This window comes from Oncorhynchus kisutch, unplaced genomic scaffold, assembly GCF_002021735.2.
Source record: "Oncorhynchus kisutch isolate 150728-3 unplaced genomic scaffold, Okis_V2 scaffold4025, whole genome shotgun sequence".
NCBI classification, from domain to species: domain Eukaryota; kingdom Metazoa; phylum Chordata; class Actinopteri; order Salmoniformes; family Salmonidae; genus Oncorhynchus; species Oncorhynchus kisutch.
The window spans coordinates 19,696-35,000 of NW_022265970.1; the positions used below are offsets into that span (position 1 = coordinate 19,696).

General features: G+C 46.6%; 2 protein-coding genes across 2 annotated transcripts in view; both read right to left on the reverse strand.

Moving 5' to 3' along the window:
• Positions 1–749: 749 nt before the first annotated feature.
• Positions 750–2,486, reverse strand: LOC116373142 (uncharacterized). The gene is made up of 2 exons (XM_031821867.1): positions 1,845–2,486; positions 750–1,784 (listed from the first exon to the last, which is right to left on the reverse strand). The coding sequence occupies exons 1-2, from the start codon at positions 1,917–1,919 to the stop codon at positions 774–776; spliced, it is 1,086 nt and encodes a 361-aa protein (XP_031677727.1). The 5' UTR covers positions 1,920–2,486; the 3' UTR covers positions 750–773.
• Positions 2,487–4,522: 2,036 nt separating this feature from the next.
• Positions 4,523–15,305, reverse strand: part of LOC116373140 (bromodomain-containing protein 9-like) — a 16,781-nt gene continuing 5,998 nt past the window's right edge. The window contains exons 4-15 of the mRNA XM_031821865.1: positions 15,112–15,256; positions 14,477–14,587; positions 13,300–13,433; positions 12,006–12,138; positions 9,188–9,263; positions 8,825–8,920; positions 7,519–7,651; positions 7,167–7,278; positions 5,950–6,003; positions 5,682–5,787; positions 5,154–5,330; positions 4,523–4,689 (exon numbers count right to left, since the gene is read on the reverse strand). Of these exons, the coding sequence (XP_031677725.1) occupies positions 4,589–4,689; positions 5,154–5,330; positions 5,682–5,787; positions 5,950–6,003; positions 7,167–7,278; positions 7,519–7,651; positions 8,825–8,920; positions 9,188–9,263; positions 12,006–12,138; positions 13,300–13,433; positions 14,477–14,587; positions 15,112–15,256 (1,378 nt within the window). The 3' untranslated portion in view covers positions 4,523–4,588. The remainder of the gene's footprint in view (positions 4,690–5,153; positions 5,331–5,681; positions 5,788–5,949; positions 6,004–7,166; positions 7,279–7,518; positions 7,652–8,824; positions 8,921–9,187; positions 9,264–12,005; positions 12,139–13,299; positions 13,434–14,476; positions 14,588–15,111; positions 15,257–15,305) is intronic.

A 15,305-nucleotide genomic window follows, 5' to 3' on the forward strand; every position in this document is an offset into this window, starting at 1 on the left:
ACACAGGGACCAGGCCTTTTCTCTCTAACAGTGGGCAGCCATGTCAACACAGGGACCAGTCCTTTTCTCTCTAACAGTGGGCAGCCATGTAAGCACAGGGACCAGTCCTTTTCTCTCTAACAGTGGGCAGCCATGTAAACACAGGGACCAGTCCTTTTCTCTCTAACAGTGGGCAGCCATGTCAACACAGGGACCAGTCCTTTTCTCTCTAACAGTGGGCAGCCATGTCAACACAGGGACCAGGCCTTTTCTCTCTAACAGTGGGCAGCCATGTCAACACAGGGACCAGTCCTTTTCTCTCTAACAGGGACCAGCCATGTCAACACAGGGACCAGTCCTTTTCTCTCTAACAGTGGGCAGCCATGTAAACACAGGGACCTTTTCACAGCGGACCAACACAACCCGCGTGATAACATCCTTTATGAGAGGAGGACTTCACAAGGAGGAAAGTTGGTAGGCTCCTGGGGCCTTATTATATATCAAGTGTCTCAGAGTGAAAGACTGCTGATTTAGGATCAGTTTAGCCATTTAGATAACAATGAACAGGATTATATGGACAGGGGGGGGCTCTGATCCTAGATCAGCACTCCTACACTGAGATGGTTGATACATATGGTCCCTGAGCTTATTTTTAACCTGTATGTATCCTTTACTTAACTAGGCAAGTAGATACGAACAAATCCTTATTTACAAAGACGGCCTTCCCCGGCCAAACCCTCCCCTTAGCCGGACGACACTGGACCAATTGTGCACTGTCCTATGGGACTCCGGAATTACGTCCGGTTGTGATACCACCCGGGATCGAACCAGGGTCTGTAGTGATGCCTTAGACCGCTGAGCCACCCAGGAGCCCTTTTATACTGCTCTGATATCTGCCCTCTTGAAAAGTATGAGATCAGACTCCACTGTATCATATCAATCCCTGAAGTGCCCAAAACATTTAAAGGAAAACTAATGACTGTGAGTACTGTGTAAAAACACAACCTGATGACACAGTACTGTGTAAAAACACAACCTGATGACACAGTACTGTGTAAAAACACAACCTGATGACACAGTGCTGTGTAAAAACATAACCTGATGACACAGTGCTGTGTAAAAACACAACCTGATGACACAGTGCTGTGTAAAAACACAACCTGATGACACAGTGCTGTGTAAAAACACAACCTGATGACACAGTGCTGTGTAAAAACACAACCTGATGACACAGTGCTGTGTAAAAACACAACCTGATGACACAGTGCTGTGTAAAAACACAACCTGATGACACAGTGCTGTGTAAAAACACAACCTGATGACACAGTACTGTGTAAAAACACAACCTGATGACACAGTACTGTGTAAAAACACAACCTGATGACACAGTACTGTGTAAAAACACAACCTGATGACACAGTACTGTGTAAAAACACAACCTGATGACAGAGTACTGTGTAAAAACACAACCTGATGACAGAGTACTGTGTAAAAACACAACCTGATGACAGTACTGTGTAAAAACACAACCTGATGACAGTACTGTGTAAAAACACAACCTGATGACACAGTACTGTGTAAAAACACAACCTGATGACACAGTACTGTGTAAAAACACAACCTGATGACACAGTACTGTGTAAAAACACAACCTGATGACACAGTACTGTGTAAAAACACAACCTGATGACACAGTACTGTGTAAAAACACAACCTGATGACACAGTACTGTGTAAAAACACAACCTGATGACAGTACTGTGTAAAAACACAACCTGATGACACAGTACTGTGTAAAAACACAACCTGATGACAGTACTGTGTAAAAACACAACCTGATGACACAGTACTGTGTAAAAACACAACCTGTGGCAACTTTATTCTCTTAAGTATAGCACACATACAAATAATCTGTACAATCATGATGACCTTCAACAACATGTCTGAGGTTCTCTCATTGTCCCCGGTGTGTTGAGAGCACAGAGTCAGACAACAAAACAACCAGTGTGGTTAGATACAGGACGTCAGATCAGCTCTGAGTAGAAGTTTCCTCTAAGCCACAGATCTAGGATCAGATTACCCATCAAACAATGTCTGACCCCAGACCAGTAGTTAGAGGCATCTTCTACCATCTCCCTAGTAGTTTCTAAATAACAGTATCGCAATACTCAGAAGTCTTAATGTTAGATACACCAGAGACATATTTGTTTGTTTTTCAAGCTACAGAAAACAATATTTTAGGTAAAGCATGTTTTTAAAGAGTTAAAATAGTTTTGTTTCCTTTTTTGCCTTGGAAAGTTGAGTATCATAATATAGTGATACTGGTATTGTGACCAGAGCTACCCCAGTTAGAGGCAACTTGTCAGTGTGTGGGTCAGCTGTTGGATGTGGAGCCTGGCTCTGGAGACTGGAGGAACTCATAGGTCAGCTGTTGGATGTGGAGCCTGGCTCTGGGGACTGGAGGAACTCATAGGTCAGCTGTTGGATGTGGAGCCTGGCTCTGGAGACTGGAGGAACTCATAGGTCAGCTGTTGGATGTGGAGCCTGGCTCTGGAGACTGGAGGAACTCATAGGTCAGCTGTTGGATGTGGAGCCTGGCTCTGGAGACTGGAGGAACTCATAGGTCAGCTGTTGGATGTGGAGCCTGGCTCTGGAGGAACTCATAGGTCAGCTGTTGGATGTGGAGCCTGGCTCTGGAGACTGGAGGAACTCATAGGTCAGCTGTTGGATGTGGAGCCTGGCTCTGGAGACTGGAGGAACTCATAGGTCAACTGTTGGATGTGGAGCCTGGCTCTGGAGACTGGAGGAACTCATAGGTCAGCTGTTGGATGTGGAGCCTGGGACTGGAGGAACTCATAGGTCAGCTGTTGGATGTGGAGCCTGGCTCTGGAGACTGGAGGAACTCATAGGTCAGCTGTTGCATGTGGAGCCTGGCTCTGGGGACTGGAGGAACTCATAGGTCAGCTGTTGGATGTGGAGCCTGGCTCTGGGGACTGGAGGAACTCATAGGTCAGCTGTTGGATGTGGAGCCTGGCTCTGGAGACTGGAGGAACTCATAGGTCAGCTGTTGCATGTGGAGCCTGGCTCTGGGGACTGGAGGAACTCATAGGTCAGCTGTTGGATGTGGAGCCTGGCTCTGGGGACTGGAGGAACTCATAGGTCAGCTGTTGGATGTGGAGCCTGGCTCTGGAGACTGGAGGAACTCATAGGTCAGCTGTTGGATGTGGAGCCTGGCTCTGGAGACTGGAGGAACTCATAGGTCAGCTGTTGGATGTGGAGCCTGGCTCTGGAGACTGGAGGAACTCATAGGTCAGCTGTTGGATGTGGAGCCTGGCTCTGGAGACTGGAGGAACTCATAGGTCAGCTGTTGGATGTGGAGCCTGGCTCTGGAGACTGGAGGAACTCATAGGTCAGCTGTTGGATGTGGAGCCTGGCTCTGGAGACTGGAGGAACTCATAGGTCAGCTGTTGGATGTGGAGCCTGGCTCTGGAGACTGGAGGAACTCATAGGTCAGCTGTTGGATGTGGAGCCTGGCTCTGGAGACTGGAGGAACTCATAGGTCAGCTGTTGGATGTGGAGCCTGGCTCTGGGGACTGGAGGAACTCATAGGTCAGCTGTTGGATGTGGAGCCTGGCTCTGGGGACTGGAGGAACTCATAGGTCAGCTGTTGGATGTGGAGCCTGGCTCTGGGGACTGGAGGAACTCATAGGTCAGCTGTTGGATGTGGAGCCTGGCTCTGGAGACTGGAGGAACTCATAGGTCAGCTGTTGGATGTGGAGCCTGGCTCTGGAGACTGGAGGAACTCATAGGTCAGCTGTTGGATGTGGAGCCTGGATCTGGAGACTGGAGGAACTCATAGGTCAGCTGTTGGATGTGGAGCCTGGCTCTGGAGACTGGAGGAACTCATAGGTCAGCTGTTGGATGTGGAGCCTGGCTCTGGAGACTGGAGGAACTCATAGGTCAGCTGTTGGATGTGGAGCCTGGCTCTGGAGACTGGAGGAACTCATAGGTCAGCTGTTGGATGTGGAGCCTGGCTCTGGGGACTGGAGGAACTCATAGGTCAGCTGATGGATGTGGAGCCTGGCTCTGGAGACTGGAGGAACTCATAGGTCAGCTGTTGGATGTGGAGCCTGGCTCTGGAGACTGGAGGAACTCATAGGTCAGCTGTTGGATGTGGAGCCTGGCTCTGGGGACTGGAGGAACTCATAGGTCAGCTGTTGGATGTGGAGCCTGGCTCTGGAGACTGGAGGAACTCATAGGTCAGCTGTTGGATGTGGAGCCTGGCTCTGGAGACTGGAGGAACTCATAGGTCAGCTGTTGGATGTGGAGCCTGGCTCTGGAGACTGGAGGAACTCATAGGTCAGCTGTTGGATGTGGAGCCTGGCTCTGGGGACTGGAGGAACTCATAGGTCAGCTGATGGATGTGGAGCCTGGCTCTGGAGACTGGAGGAACTCATAGGTCAGCTGTTGGATGTGGAGCCTGGCTCTGGAGACTGGAGGAACTCATAGGTCAGCTGTTGGATGTGGAGCCTGGCTCTGGGGACTGGAGGAACTCATAGGTCAGCTGTTGGATGTGGAGCCTGGCTCTGGAGACTGGAGGAACTCATAGGTCAGCTGTTGGATGTGGAGCCTGGCTCTGGAGACTGGAGGAACTCATAGGGGTCATGAACCATCTCAGACTGGTCACCAACACCCAGGTGTGAGGGACTCCCTGAGGAGGAACATAGAAAAACCAACGGTCATTGAAACAAAGCACATCAATCACATGTCTACAAAGCCTTTGAAACGTTGAAACTCATGTCTCATAACATTTTACATGATATTTATGAATTTGGCAGAAGATCTTATCCAGAGCGTCTGTCCTTACAGTTTTAAGTGACTGATGGGATATACCGAGCCTGTAAGTGTCAACTAGGCACAAAATGGCAACTGGCACAGACAGACAAAATCCTGCATGTTTCTGACACTGGCTCAGCGAGGCAGGTGGAGGAGCACCTTTCTACGTCCCAAATGGCACCCTATTCCATACATAGCACACTACTTTTGACCAGAGCTCTATGGGCTCTGGTCAAAAGTAGTACACTATATAGGGATTAGGGTGTCATTTGGGACTTACGAACTGATACAGCGAGGTATGTGGATGAGCTCCAGACAGTGTTGTCCTGCAGTCCTTACCCAGGTGGTGCTGGTCCCTGTCGGAGGTCCCTGACAGGGAGGAGAGGTTAGAGGAGGGTCTGGAGCCTCCCCTCTCCACCTGGCCCTCCTGGAACTCCTGCAGCAGCTTGGCTGCCTCCTCAAAGTGCTGCTGACTGACCCCGTCTTCATGCCCCGGCTCCTTCTTCACTGACTTCCCTGAGAGCAGAGGAGGCACACGGGGAAGACCATTACAGTCATACAAGTGGTGAAGATGACAGGGTCCACATACCGAACAGCACCCTATTCCCTGTATAGTGCACTACTTTAGGGCTATGGTAAACAATCACTATAAAGACTATGTGTGCCTGTGTGTGTGTGTCTCTGTGTGTGTGTGTGTGTGTGTGTGTGTGTGTGTGTGTGTGTGTGTGTGTGTGTGTCTGTCTGTGTGTGTGTGTGTGTGTGTGTGTGTCTGTGTTTATATGTCTGTATGGGGGGTGGTGGTAAACACACAGGTGGTTAAGATAATGGAAGCGATACTACTGATTTACAAGCAGGTAGGATCCTCACCTAAAGAGTTGAGCATGGACATCTCCAGAGACATGTCAGAGTAGCTCTTCATGGACATGAAGTCCAGCGCTGAGCTGCCCTCTCCCAGACCTGTCCCATCAGCCATCTGGGCAAATACACACATCTGGAGGGTCAACCATGTTGGGCAAGCAGGATGGACACACACACACACACACACGCACGCGCACGCACACACACGCACACGCACACACACCAACCACTAAACAAAATCACTGTAAGCATATTCAATTGAACAGCTGTAAAATACCTGCATATCGTAAATGTTGCTCTTGGTTTCGTCTGGTAACGCCATGTTTCTTTTCTGAAACACAAGACGACATGTTACTACCACATTAACATAATGTTAAACCCAGCTTCTACCACTAGTTTAAACTAGTTATATACCGAGCTTCTACCACTAGTTAAAACTAGTTATATACCCAGCTTCTACCACTAGTTAAAACTAGTTATATACCCAGCTTCTACCACTAGTTAAAACTAGTTATATACCGAGCTTCTACCACTAGTTAAAACTAGTTATATACCGAGCTTCTACCACTAGTTAAAACTAGTTATATACCCAGCTTCTACCACTAGTTAAAACTAGTTATATACCCAGCTTCTACCACTAGTTAAAACTAGTTATATACCGAGCTTCTACCACTAGTTAAAACTAGTTATATACCGAGCTTCTACCACTAGTTAAAACTAGTTATATACCCAGCTTCTACCACTAGTTAAAACTAGTTATATACCCAGCTTCTACCACTAGTTAAAACTAGTTATATACCCAGCTTCTACCACTAGTTAAAACTGGTTATATACCCAGCTTCTACCACTAGTTAAAACTGGTTATATACCCAGCTTCTACCACTAGTTAAAACTGGTTATATACCCAGCTTCTACCACTAGTTAAAACTAGTTATATACCCAGCTTCTACCACTAGTTAAAACTAGTTATATACCCAGCTTCTACCACTAGTTAAAACTAGTTATATACCCAGCTTCTACCACTAGTTAAAACTGGTTATATACCCAGCTTCTACCACTAGTTAAAACTGGTTATATACCGAGCTACCACTAGTTAAAACTAGTTATATACCCAGCTTCTACCACTAGTTAAAACTAGTTAACATAAAAGTAGCAGGAAAAATTATCTATCTGTAAATACCCACGCAACACATGCCCCCTCTAACACAGGACTTACTGTCCCCCCCAGACGGGACCCCCACGGTGTGCTTTAGGAAGTCATATGTGTGACTGCCCCCCCCCCCTAGACGGGACCCCCATGGTGTGCTTTAGGAAGTCATACGCGTGACTGCCCCCCCCCCCTAGACAAGACCCCCATGGTGTGCTTTAGGAAGTCATATGTGATGGTGTCCCCCCCCCCCCCCCAGACGGCCCGGGTCAAAGGTAGAGCCCTAGATAGGGCATAGGGGGCCATTTGGGGCCCAGCCTGTATGAGTGTGTTAATGGGGTACAGACCTGTCTGATCTGGTAGACAGCCTTAGAGTGGTCCCCTGCAGTCATCTTATCCAGCAGCCCGTCAACCAAACGCTTAGTAACGTTCCCACAACCTTTAACAAACTCCTGAATACTGGAATGAGGAAGGAGACAGCATTTACACAGTATATACTACAACGTTAAGGCTTTCTCATACAGCACGTTAGATGTGCACAGCAGGAAGGGTAGCAAAATTGTGGTAAATTTCCCCCAAAATTCCCAGATTTCCCAGAAATCCCTGGATTTCCTTATTATTGCATCCTGATTCCAGGAACGGTCCAATGGGAACCCTAGCTCCAGTAATGATACCAGTGCTGCTACAGCATCGACTAACCTGAGAGCACACTGCACCCCAGTCTCATCCCCGTAGGCTGAGTAGAGCAGGTCCATCTCATCAGGCAGCAGGTCTGGGTAGATGGAGTTGTTCTGCAGGGTCTGGGTGTTGTAGGTACTGCTCAGGAACGTCACTACACACACACACACACACACACACGACGAGCAGAAGAAGGAACCCTTGGAAGAAATTCTCTCTCTCTCTCATCATAGCCAACATTATGAAAGACAGAATCTAGAACGTCTAAGCAGCAGGAGGTCCCATTGACTTGTTTACATGGTCAGGACATGTATCCAACGTGTTAGCTAACCGCTAAGCAGCAGGAGGTCCCATTGACTTGTTTACATGGTCAGGACATGTATCCAACGTGTTAGCTAACCGCTAAGCAGCAGGAGGTCCCATTGACTTGTTTACATGGTCAGGACATGTATCCAACGTGTTAGCTAACCGCTAAGCAGCAGGAGGTCACATTGACTTTTTTACATGGTCAGGACATGTATCCAACGTGTTAGCTAACCGCTAAGCAGCAGGAGGTCCCATTGACTTTTTTACATGGTCAGGACATGTATCCAACGTGTTAGCTAACCGCTAAGCAGCAGGAGGTCCCATTGACTTGTTTACATGGTCAGGACATGTATCCAACGTGTTAGCTAACTGCTAAGCAGCAGGAGGTCACATTGACTTTTTTACATGGTCAGGACATGTATCCAACGTGTTAGCTAACCGCTAAGCAGCAGGAGGTCCCATTGACTTTTTTACATGGTCAGGACATGTATCCAACGTGTTAGCTAACCGCTAAGCAGCAGGAGGTCCCATTGACTTTTTTACATGGTCAGGACATGTATCCAACGTGTTAGCTAACCGCTAAGCAGCAGGAGGTCACATTGACTTTTTTACATGGTCAGGACATATATCCAACGTGTTAGCTAACCGCTAAGCAGCAGGAGGTCCCATTGACTTTTTACATGGTCAGGACATGTATCCAACGTGTTAGCTAACCGCTAAGCAGCAGGAGGTCCCATTGACTTGTTTACATGGTCAGGACATATATCCAACGTGTTAGCTAACCGCTAAGCAGCAGGAGGTCCCATTGACTTTTTTACATGGTCAGGACATGTATCCAACGTGTTAGCTAACCGCTAAGCAGCAGGAGGTCCCATTGACTTGTTTACATGGTCAGGACATGTATCCAACGTGTTAGCTAACCGCTAAGCAGCAGGAGGTCACATTGACTTTTTTACATGGTCAGGACATGCATCAAACGTGTTAGCTAACCGCTAAGCAGCTTTGTACTTTCTGTACATACCCTTGTGTCTCCTGTCATCTTTGAAACCCAGTGTTGTTAATCCAGGAAGGAGCTTATTGGACAGAGAGCTCAGGTCCACAGGGTGGGTCTCCTCCTCTGGGAAGCAGAGACAGAACAGGTACTTCCCTCTGTGTCACATGGTATAGAACATCTTGGACATTTATCTGATACAGTACATCTATACAGGTTCTATATCTGTGTCCCAAATGGCAGCCTATTCCCTATGTAGTGCACTACTTTTGACCAGGGTCCATTGGGTCCATAGGGCTCTGGTCAAAAGTAGTGTACTATATAGGGAATAGGCTGCCATTTGGGACAGTGAGTTTCCCACTGGATAATACCAGAGAAAAGTAGGGAACAAACCTTTTGCTTCTGGATTCAGCTGATTCACTACAGTGTACAACAGATTACCATCAGGCTCTTTCCTCAGGAAACCCATCTGAAAATACAGGAACACAAGAACCATGTGGTCACTGGGACACTAGAACCATGTGGTCACTGGGGCACTAGAACCATGTGGTCACTGGAACACTAGAACCATGTGGTCACTGGGGCACTAGAACCATGTGGTCACTGGAACACTAGAACCATGTGGTCACTGGGACACTAGAACCATGTGGTCACCGGAACACTAGAACCATGTGGTCACTGGGACACTAGAACCATGTGGTCACTGGGACACTAGAACCATGTGGTCACTGGGACACTAAAACCATGTGGTCACTGGGACACTAAAACCATGTGGTCACTGGGACACTAAAACCATGTGGTCACTGGGACACTAGAACCATGTGGTCACTGGGACACTAGAACCATGTGGTCACTGGGACACTAGAACCATGTGGTCACTGGGGCACTAGAAACATGTGGTCACTGGGACACTAGAACCATGTGGTCACCAGGACACTAGAACCATGTGGTCACTGGGACACTAGAACCATGTGGTCACTGGGACACTAGAACCATGTGGTCACTGGGGCACTAGAACCATGTGGTCACTGGGACACTAGAACCATGTGGTCACCGGGACACTAGAACCATGTGGTCACCGGGACACTAGAACCATGTGGTCACTGGGACACTAGAACCATGTGGTCACCGGGGCACTAGAAACATGTGGTCACTGGGACACTAGAACCATGTGGTCACCGGGACACTAAAACCATGTGGTCACTGGGGCACTAGAACCATGTGGTCACCGGGACACTACAACCACATGGTCACCGGGACACTACAACCATGTGGTCAACAGGACACTAGAACCATGTGGTCACCGGGATAACTAACTAAACATAGATCAACCCTGGCATCCACTTTAAATATCCATCTATTAAACCTGACTCAAAGCCAGGGATTCGAACCAGCAACCCTCCGCTTCTCTAACCTCTAGTCTAGCAGTCGTATCTGATTAAAACACACTATTGTATTGAGTACAGTACCTTGGACCTGGGCATATAGCAGCTGATCATTATGTACAGTGTTTATTTGGGATTTAACACTATTTTGGTTACTACATGATTCCATATGTGTTATTTCATAGTGTTGATGTCTTCACTATTATTCTACAATGTAGAAAACAAAGAAAAAGAAAAACACACATAAAGAAACTTGGTAATGTGTCCACTACCGGTCAAAGCTTTTACAACACCGACTCATTCCAGGGTTTTCTTTTATTTGTACTATTTTCTACATTGTAGAATAATAGTGAAGACATCAACACTATGAAATAACACATATGGAATCATGTAGTAACCAAAAAAGTGTTTAAAAAAAAAATCAACATATATTTTATATTTGAGATTCTTCAAGTAGCCCTTTGCCTTGATGACAGTTTTGCACACTCTTGGCATTCTCTCAACCAGCTTCATGAGGTAGTCACCTGGAATGTATTTCAATTAACAGGTGTGCCTTCTTAAAAGTTAATTTGTGGAATTTCTTTCCTTCTTAATATGTTTGAGGCAATCAGTTGTGCTGTGACAAGGTAGGGGGGTATACAGAACATAGCCCTATTTGGTAAAATACCAAGTCCATATTAAGGCAAGAACAGCTCAAATAAGCAAAGAGAAACGGCAGTCCATCATTACTTTATGACATGAAGGTCAAGCAATACGGAAAATGTAAAGAACTTTGAAAGTTTCTTCAAGTGCAGTCGCAAAAACCATCAAGCGCTGTGATGAAACTGTCTCTCATGAGGACCGCCACAGAAAAGCAAGACCCAGAGTTACCTCTGCTGCAGAGGATACGTTCATTAGAGTTACCAGTATCAGAAATTGCAGCCCAAATAAATGCTTCACAGAGTTCAAGTAACAGACACAACTCAACATCAACTGTTCAGAGGAGACTGTGTGAATCAGGCCTTCATGGTCGAATTGCTGCAAAGAAACCACAACTAAAGGACAACAATAAGAAGAATAGACTTGCTTGGGCCAAGAAACACGAGCAATGGACATTAGACCGGTGGACATTAGACCGGTGGAAATTTGTCCTTTGGTCTGGAGTCCAAATTGGAGATTTTTCAACCGTACTGTCTTTGTGAGACGCCGTGTGGGTGAACTGATGATCTCCGCATGTGTATTTCCCACCGTGAAGCATGGAGGAGGTGTTATGGTGTGGGGGTGCTTTTCTGGTGACAATGTCTGTGATTTATTTAGAATTCAAGGCACACTTAACCAGCATGGCTACCATAGCATTCTGCAGTGATACGCCATCCCATCTGGTTTGGGCTATCATTTGTTTTTCAACAGGACAATGACCCAAAACACCTCCAGGCTGTGTAAGGGCTATTTTACCAAGAAGGAGAGTGATGGAGTGCTGCATCAGATGACCTGACCTCCACAATCACCCGACCTCAATGAGTTGGACCGCAGAGTGAAGGAAAAGCAGCCAACAAGTGCTCAGCATATGTGGGAACTCCTTCACGACTGTTGGAAAAGCATTCCAGGTGAAGCTGGTTGAAAGAATGCCAAGAGTGTGTAAAGCTGTCATCAAGGTAAAGGGTGGCTATTTGAAGAATATCAATTTGTTTAACACTTTTTTGGTTACTACGTGATTCCATGTGTTATTTCATAGTTTTGATGGTCACTATTATTCTACAATGTAGAAAATAGTAAAAAATAAAGAAAAACCCTGGAATGAGTCCAAACATTTGACTGGTACTATATATATATATATATATATAAACCTTGGAGTTGGGCATGTATCGGTTGATGCGGTCGTGTGCTTCATCTGCAGCGTGCTCCACCAGGGCCAGAACGTGTTCCTCCGCTGTGCTGTCAGTCAGGCTGCAGGCGTTCCCCTCTGGCTCATACAGGTAACTGCTGGGACCACAGAGATGCACACAGTCACTCCACAGATCACTGGTTAATACAGGTGACTGCTGGGACCACATTCTGCCGCCCCTACAAGAATAGTCCCAGTAAGCAAAATTATGTTGAAACTAGGTATTTTTTTTCCAGATGTTGAATTTCCAGATTTTCAGTTCTAAATGAAAGCTGAAAATATTAATTAAATTATTTAATTAATAGACATATAATTTTGGGCCAAATCAAGGCTAGTCCAGACCGGACAAAATCTGAAACAAACAGAAGTGTATGATGGGTTCAGAGTTGATCCGGATTGGACTAGAACACAACGTCCGTGTAAATCAAGGCTAAATCCAAAAAAGACGTCAGCGTCGGTCCGTGCGTACTGTGGTATAGTGGCTTTATTCATCCTGATTCCTGTCACTAATCAACTTGTCTCTTTGAGCTCTGAATATCAGCTACTCCAACTCCATCAGGAGGAGTTGTTATCCTGAGCCTATTTGCAGTGTGTTTACACAGCGGGAAATGACCAAGTATTTCATGTTTTCACTATGAGCAGCTCGTAAAAACATTGATGGATACAAACTTGAAACCACTGATCATGACAATTTAGCCCACGGGATGAAACTCCAGGACAAAAGTTGTGAGTAGCCTGATTGTCCATTTGACTTTGACCTGTCCTGTTGTTAGGATGTGTTGTTTGTTAACATGTCAGCACTTTTCTATTTTGACGAGGCATCATTTAGGCTCTTTGATGGGAGAAACCTGTACGATATAAAACGTTTCCATCTCATTACATTGTCATCCATTTTATCTCCAGCCTGTTGGCTACAGAAAAGGACACCTACTCTTTCTATCTATATCTGTTACATGATGGTAGATGACTTTATTGACAGAATGTTGGTGGTGTGTCGCAGCGACGCGTCTCTCCGACAGCACCCTGGAGAGGCGCGACAGGAATGGACAAGATAAATATTTTGAGTCTCTTCCTTTGTCAAAATGGGCACTGCTTATCATAGTGTGGCATCAGCTCTCACCTAAAAAGCCCTTAGGACACTGGCTGAGAGAAATTGTCATTATTTTGGGGCAGAATTATGTGTTGTTGTAAATGCGCCTTGGTCAGTTTAGCTCAGAAATGGCTAAACTCATAGAGAGTAGGCCAGTCCATTCTACCTGATGACTTCCTTCATATCTTTGATGTCTTTGGGTTTCTTGGATTTCTTGGCCGACGCCGACTCCACGGGCATGGAGATGACCTCCGGAGGGGGCTCCTCAGACGCCAAGTCCTCGTCCCCTAAAATGGCCGCCTGCTGAGAGAAATCCATGTCCTGCATGAAAGACATGCTGCGCTTCAGTGCTAACAGCCGCTCCTGTAAACAGAGCAGAGCCACAGAAAAAGAGCCAAAGAGAGAGAGAGAGAACCACAGGGAGAGAACCACAGGGAGAGAAAGAGAACCAAAGGGAATTGCTTTATACTCCATTTGCCAAAACTCAGCCAGAGAGTGATAGGATGGCTGGTGGGATGGCTGGTGGGATGGGATGGCTGGTGGGATGGGATGGCTGGTGGGATGGCTGGTAGGATGGGATGGCTGGTGGGATGGCTGGTAGGATGACTGGTGGGATGGGATGGCAGGATGGGATGGCTGGTAGGATGACTGGTGGGATGGGATGGGATGGCTGGTGGGATGGTGGTGGGATGGGAAGGCTGGTGGGATAGGAAGGCTGGTGGGATGGTATGTCAGGATGGGATTGCCGGTGGGATGGCTGGATGTTATGTCAGGATGGGATGGCTGGATGGGATGGCTGGATGTTATGTCAGGATGGGATGGCTGGATGGGATGTCGGGATGGGATGGCTGGTGGGATGGCTAGATGGGATGGAGGTGGAATGGGATGTCAGGATGGGATGGCTGGATGGTGATGGAATGGGATGTCAGGATGGGATGGCTGGTGGGATGGCTGGATGGGATGGTGATGATTGTTAGGAGGGAAAACATTGATCAAACATCTTGAGTCACACGTCTGCCTTCTATCTGCTTAGTTGTTCTACAGTCTCCTGAATACTCTGATAAAGAAATATACAAGGACGTTACAGTGTGGTGTGTTTGAAGTAAAACCACACAGAGGCAAATCTGTTTCACAAAGCCAGAGAGGAAGAAGAATGACCAACATGTGAAACGACAGAGAGAGAACAGAAAAGGACAAGACAAGGGGAAACAGGACTCCACCAGCGAAGACATCTGTCACAGGAAAGGGAAATACATGGATGGGTTATGAACATCAGCATGCACAACAAATCATACACTGACAATGACAATCTATCCGCTCCTCGTAGAGACACTACTCATTACTTTGCTCATCATCTTGAAGCCAGTGTGCAGCAGTTTCTTGGCAGCCTTGTAGTAAACGGTCTCTGGGCGGTTATACACCATGGCATTATCACACATCAGCTTGAAGTCCGCCTGCAACAGAGGAAGCAACCGCTTTACAACAACAAGCTCCCCGCCACTCAATTAAAACTGATACAAATACTTCAACACAAATATTTGTTTAATTGAAGCAAATAAATATCCTCCCTTTGAAAACACTATCAATGTTATAAAGGTAACCATTATGTACAGCACACACTTTCCATTTCCACAAGTTATATCAACGTGATAACGCCAAGGCTCTTTCACAATTCATCTTTCCCTGATTCCTTGTATCTTCTATCCTTGTCGCCTTCTCAAAATGCTCAAGGGGACCATCTCCTCCATCTCCTCCAATACAGTTGAGAAAGAGGTGAGGAATCACTGAAAGACGTATTGAGATACATCTCAAAATGCTCAAGGGGAGGCCCGTTGGACCTTCTCCTCCAATACAGTTCAGAAAGAGGTGAGGAATCACTGAAAAACGTAGTGAGATACATCTCAAAATTCTAATCATGACAGTTCCTGTGATCTGTGATGGACAGATCGCCATGTGGTCGCTTGTAGCATCACCTCACCTTGAACTCCGTGACGGTTTTGTACTCGTTGTCTGTGATCTTGTCGTTCATGGTGCTGAAATCCATGGGGTGTTTGATTATCACAGAGTAACCTGGAGCGATGGCGTCTGTCACTGGGAAAGTGAAGAAGCCATGGGCATCCTTCCTGGAAAGACAAACAGAAGTCTTCGTACCGACTGAACTGACTTTCATGT

Coding starts and splice junctions, on each gene's coding strand:
- LOC116373142 (XM_031821867.1), bottom strand. CDS start 1,919: ATGTTGTTGAAGGTCATCATGATTGTACAGATTATTTGTATGTGTGCT. Junction 1,785..1,844: donor AGAGAATAAAGTTGCCACAG/GTTGTGTTTTTA, acceptor TACTGTCATCAG/GTTGTGTTTTTACACAGTAC.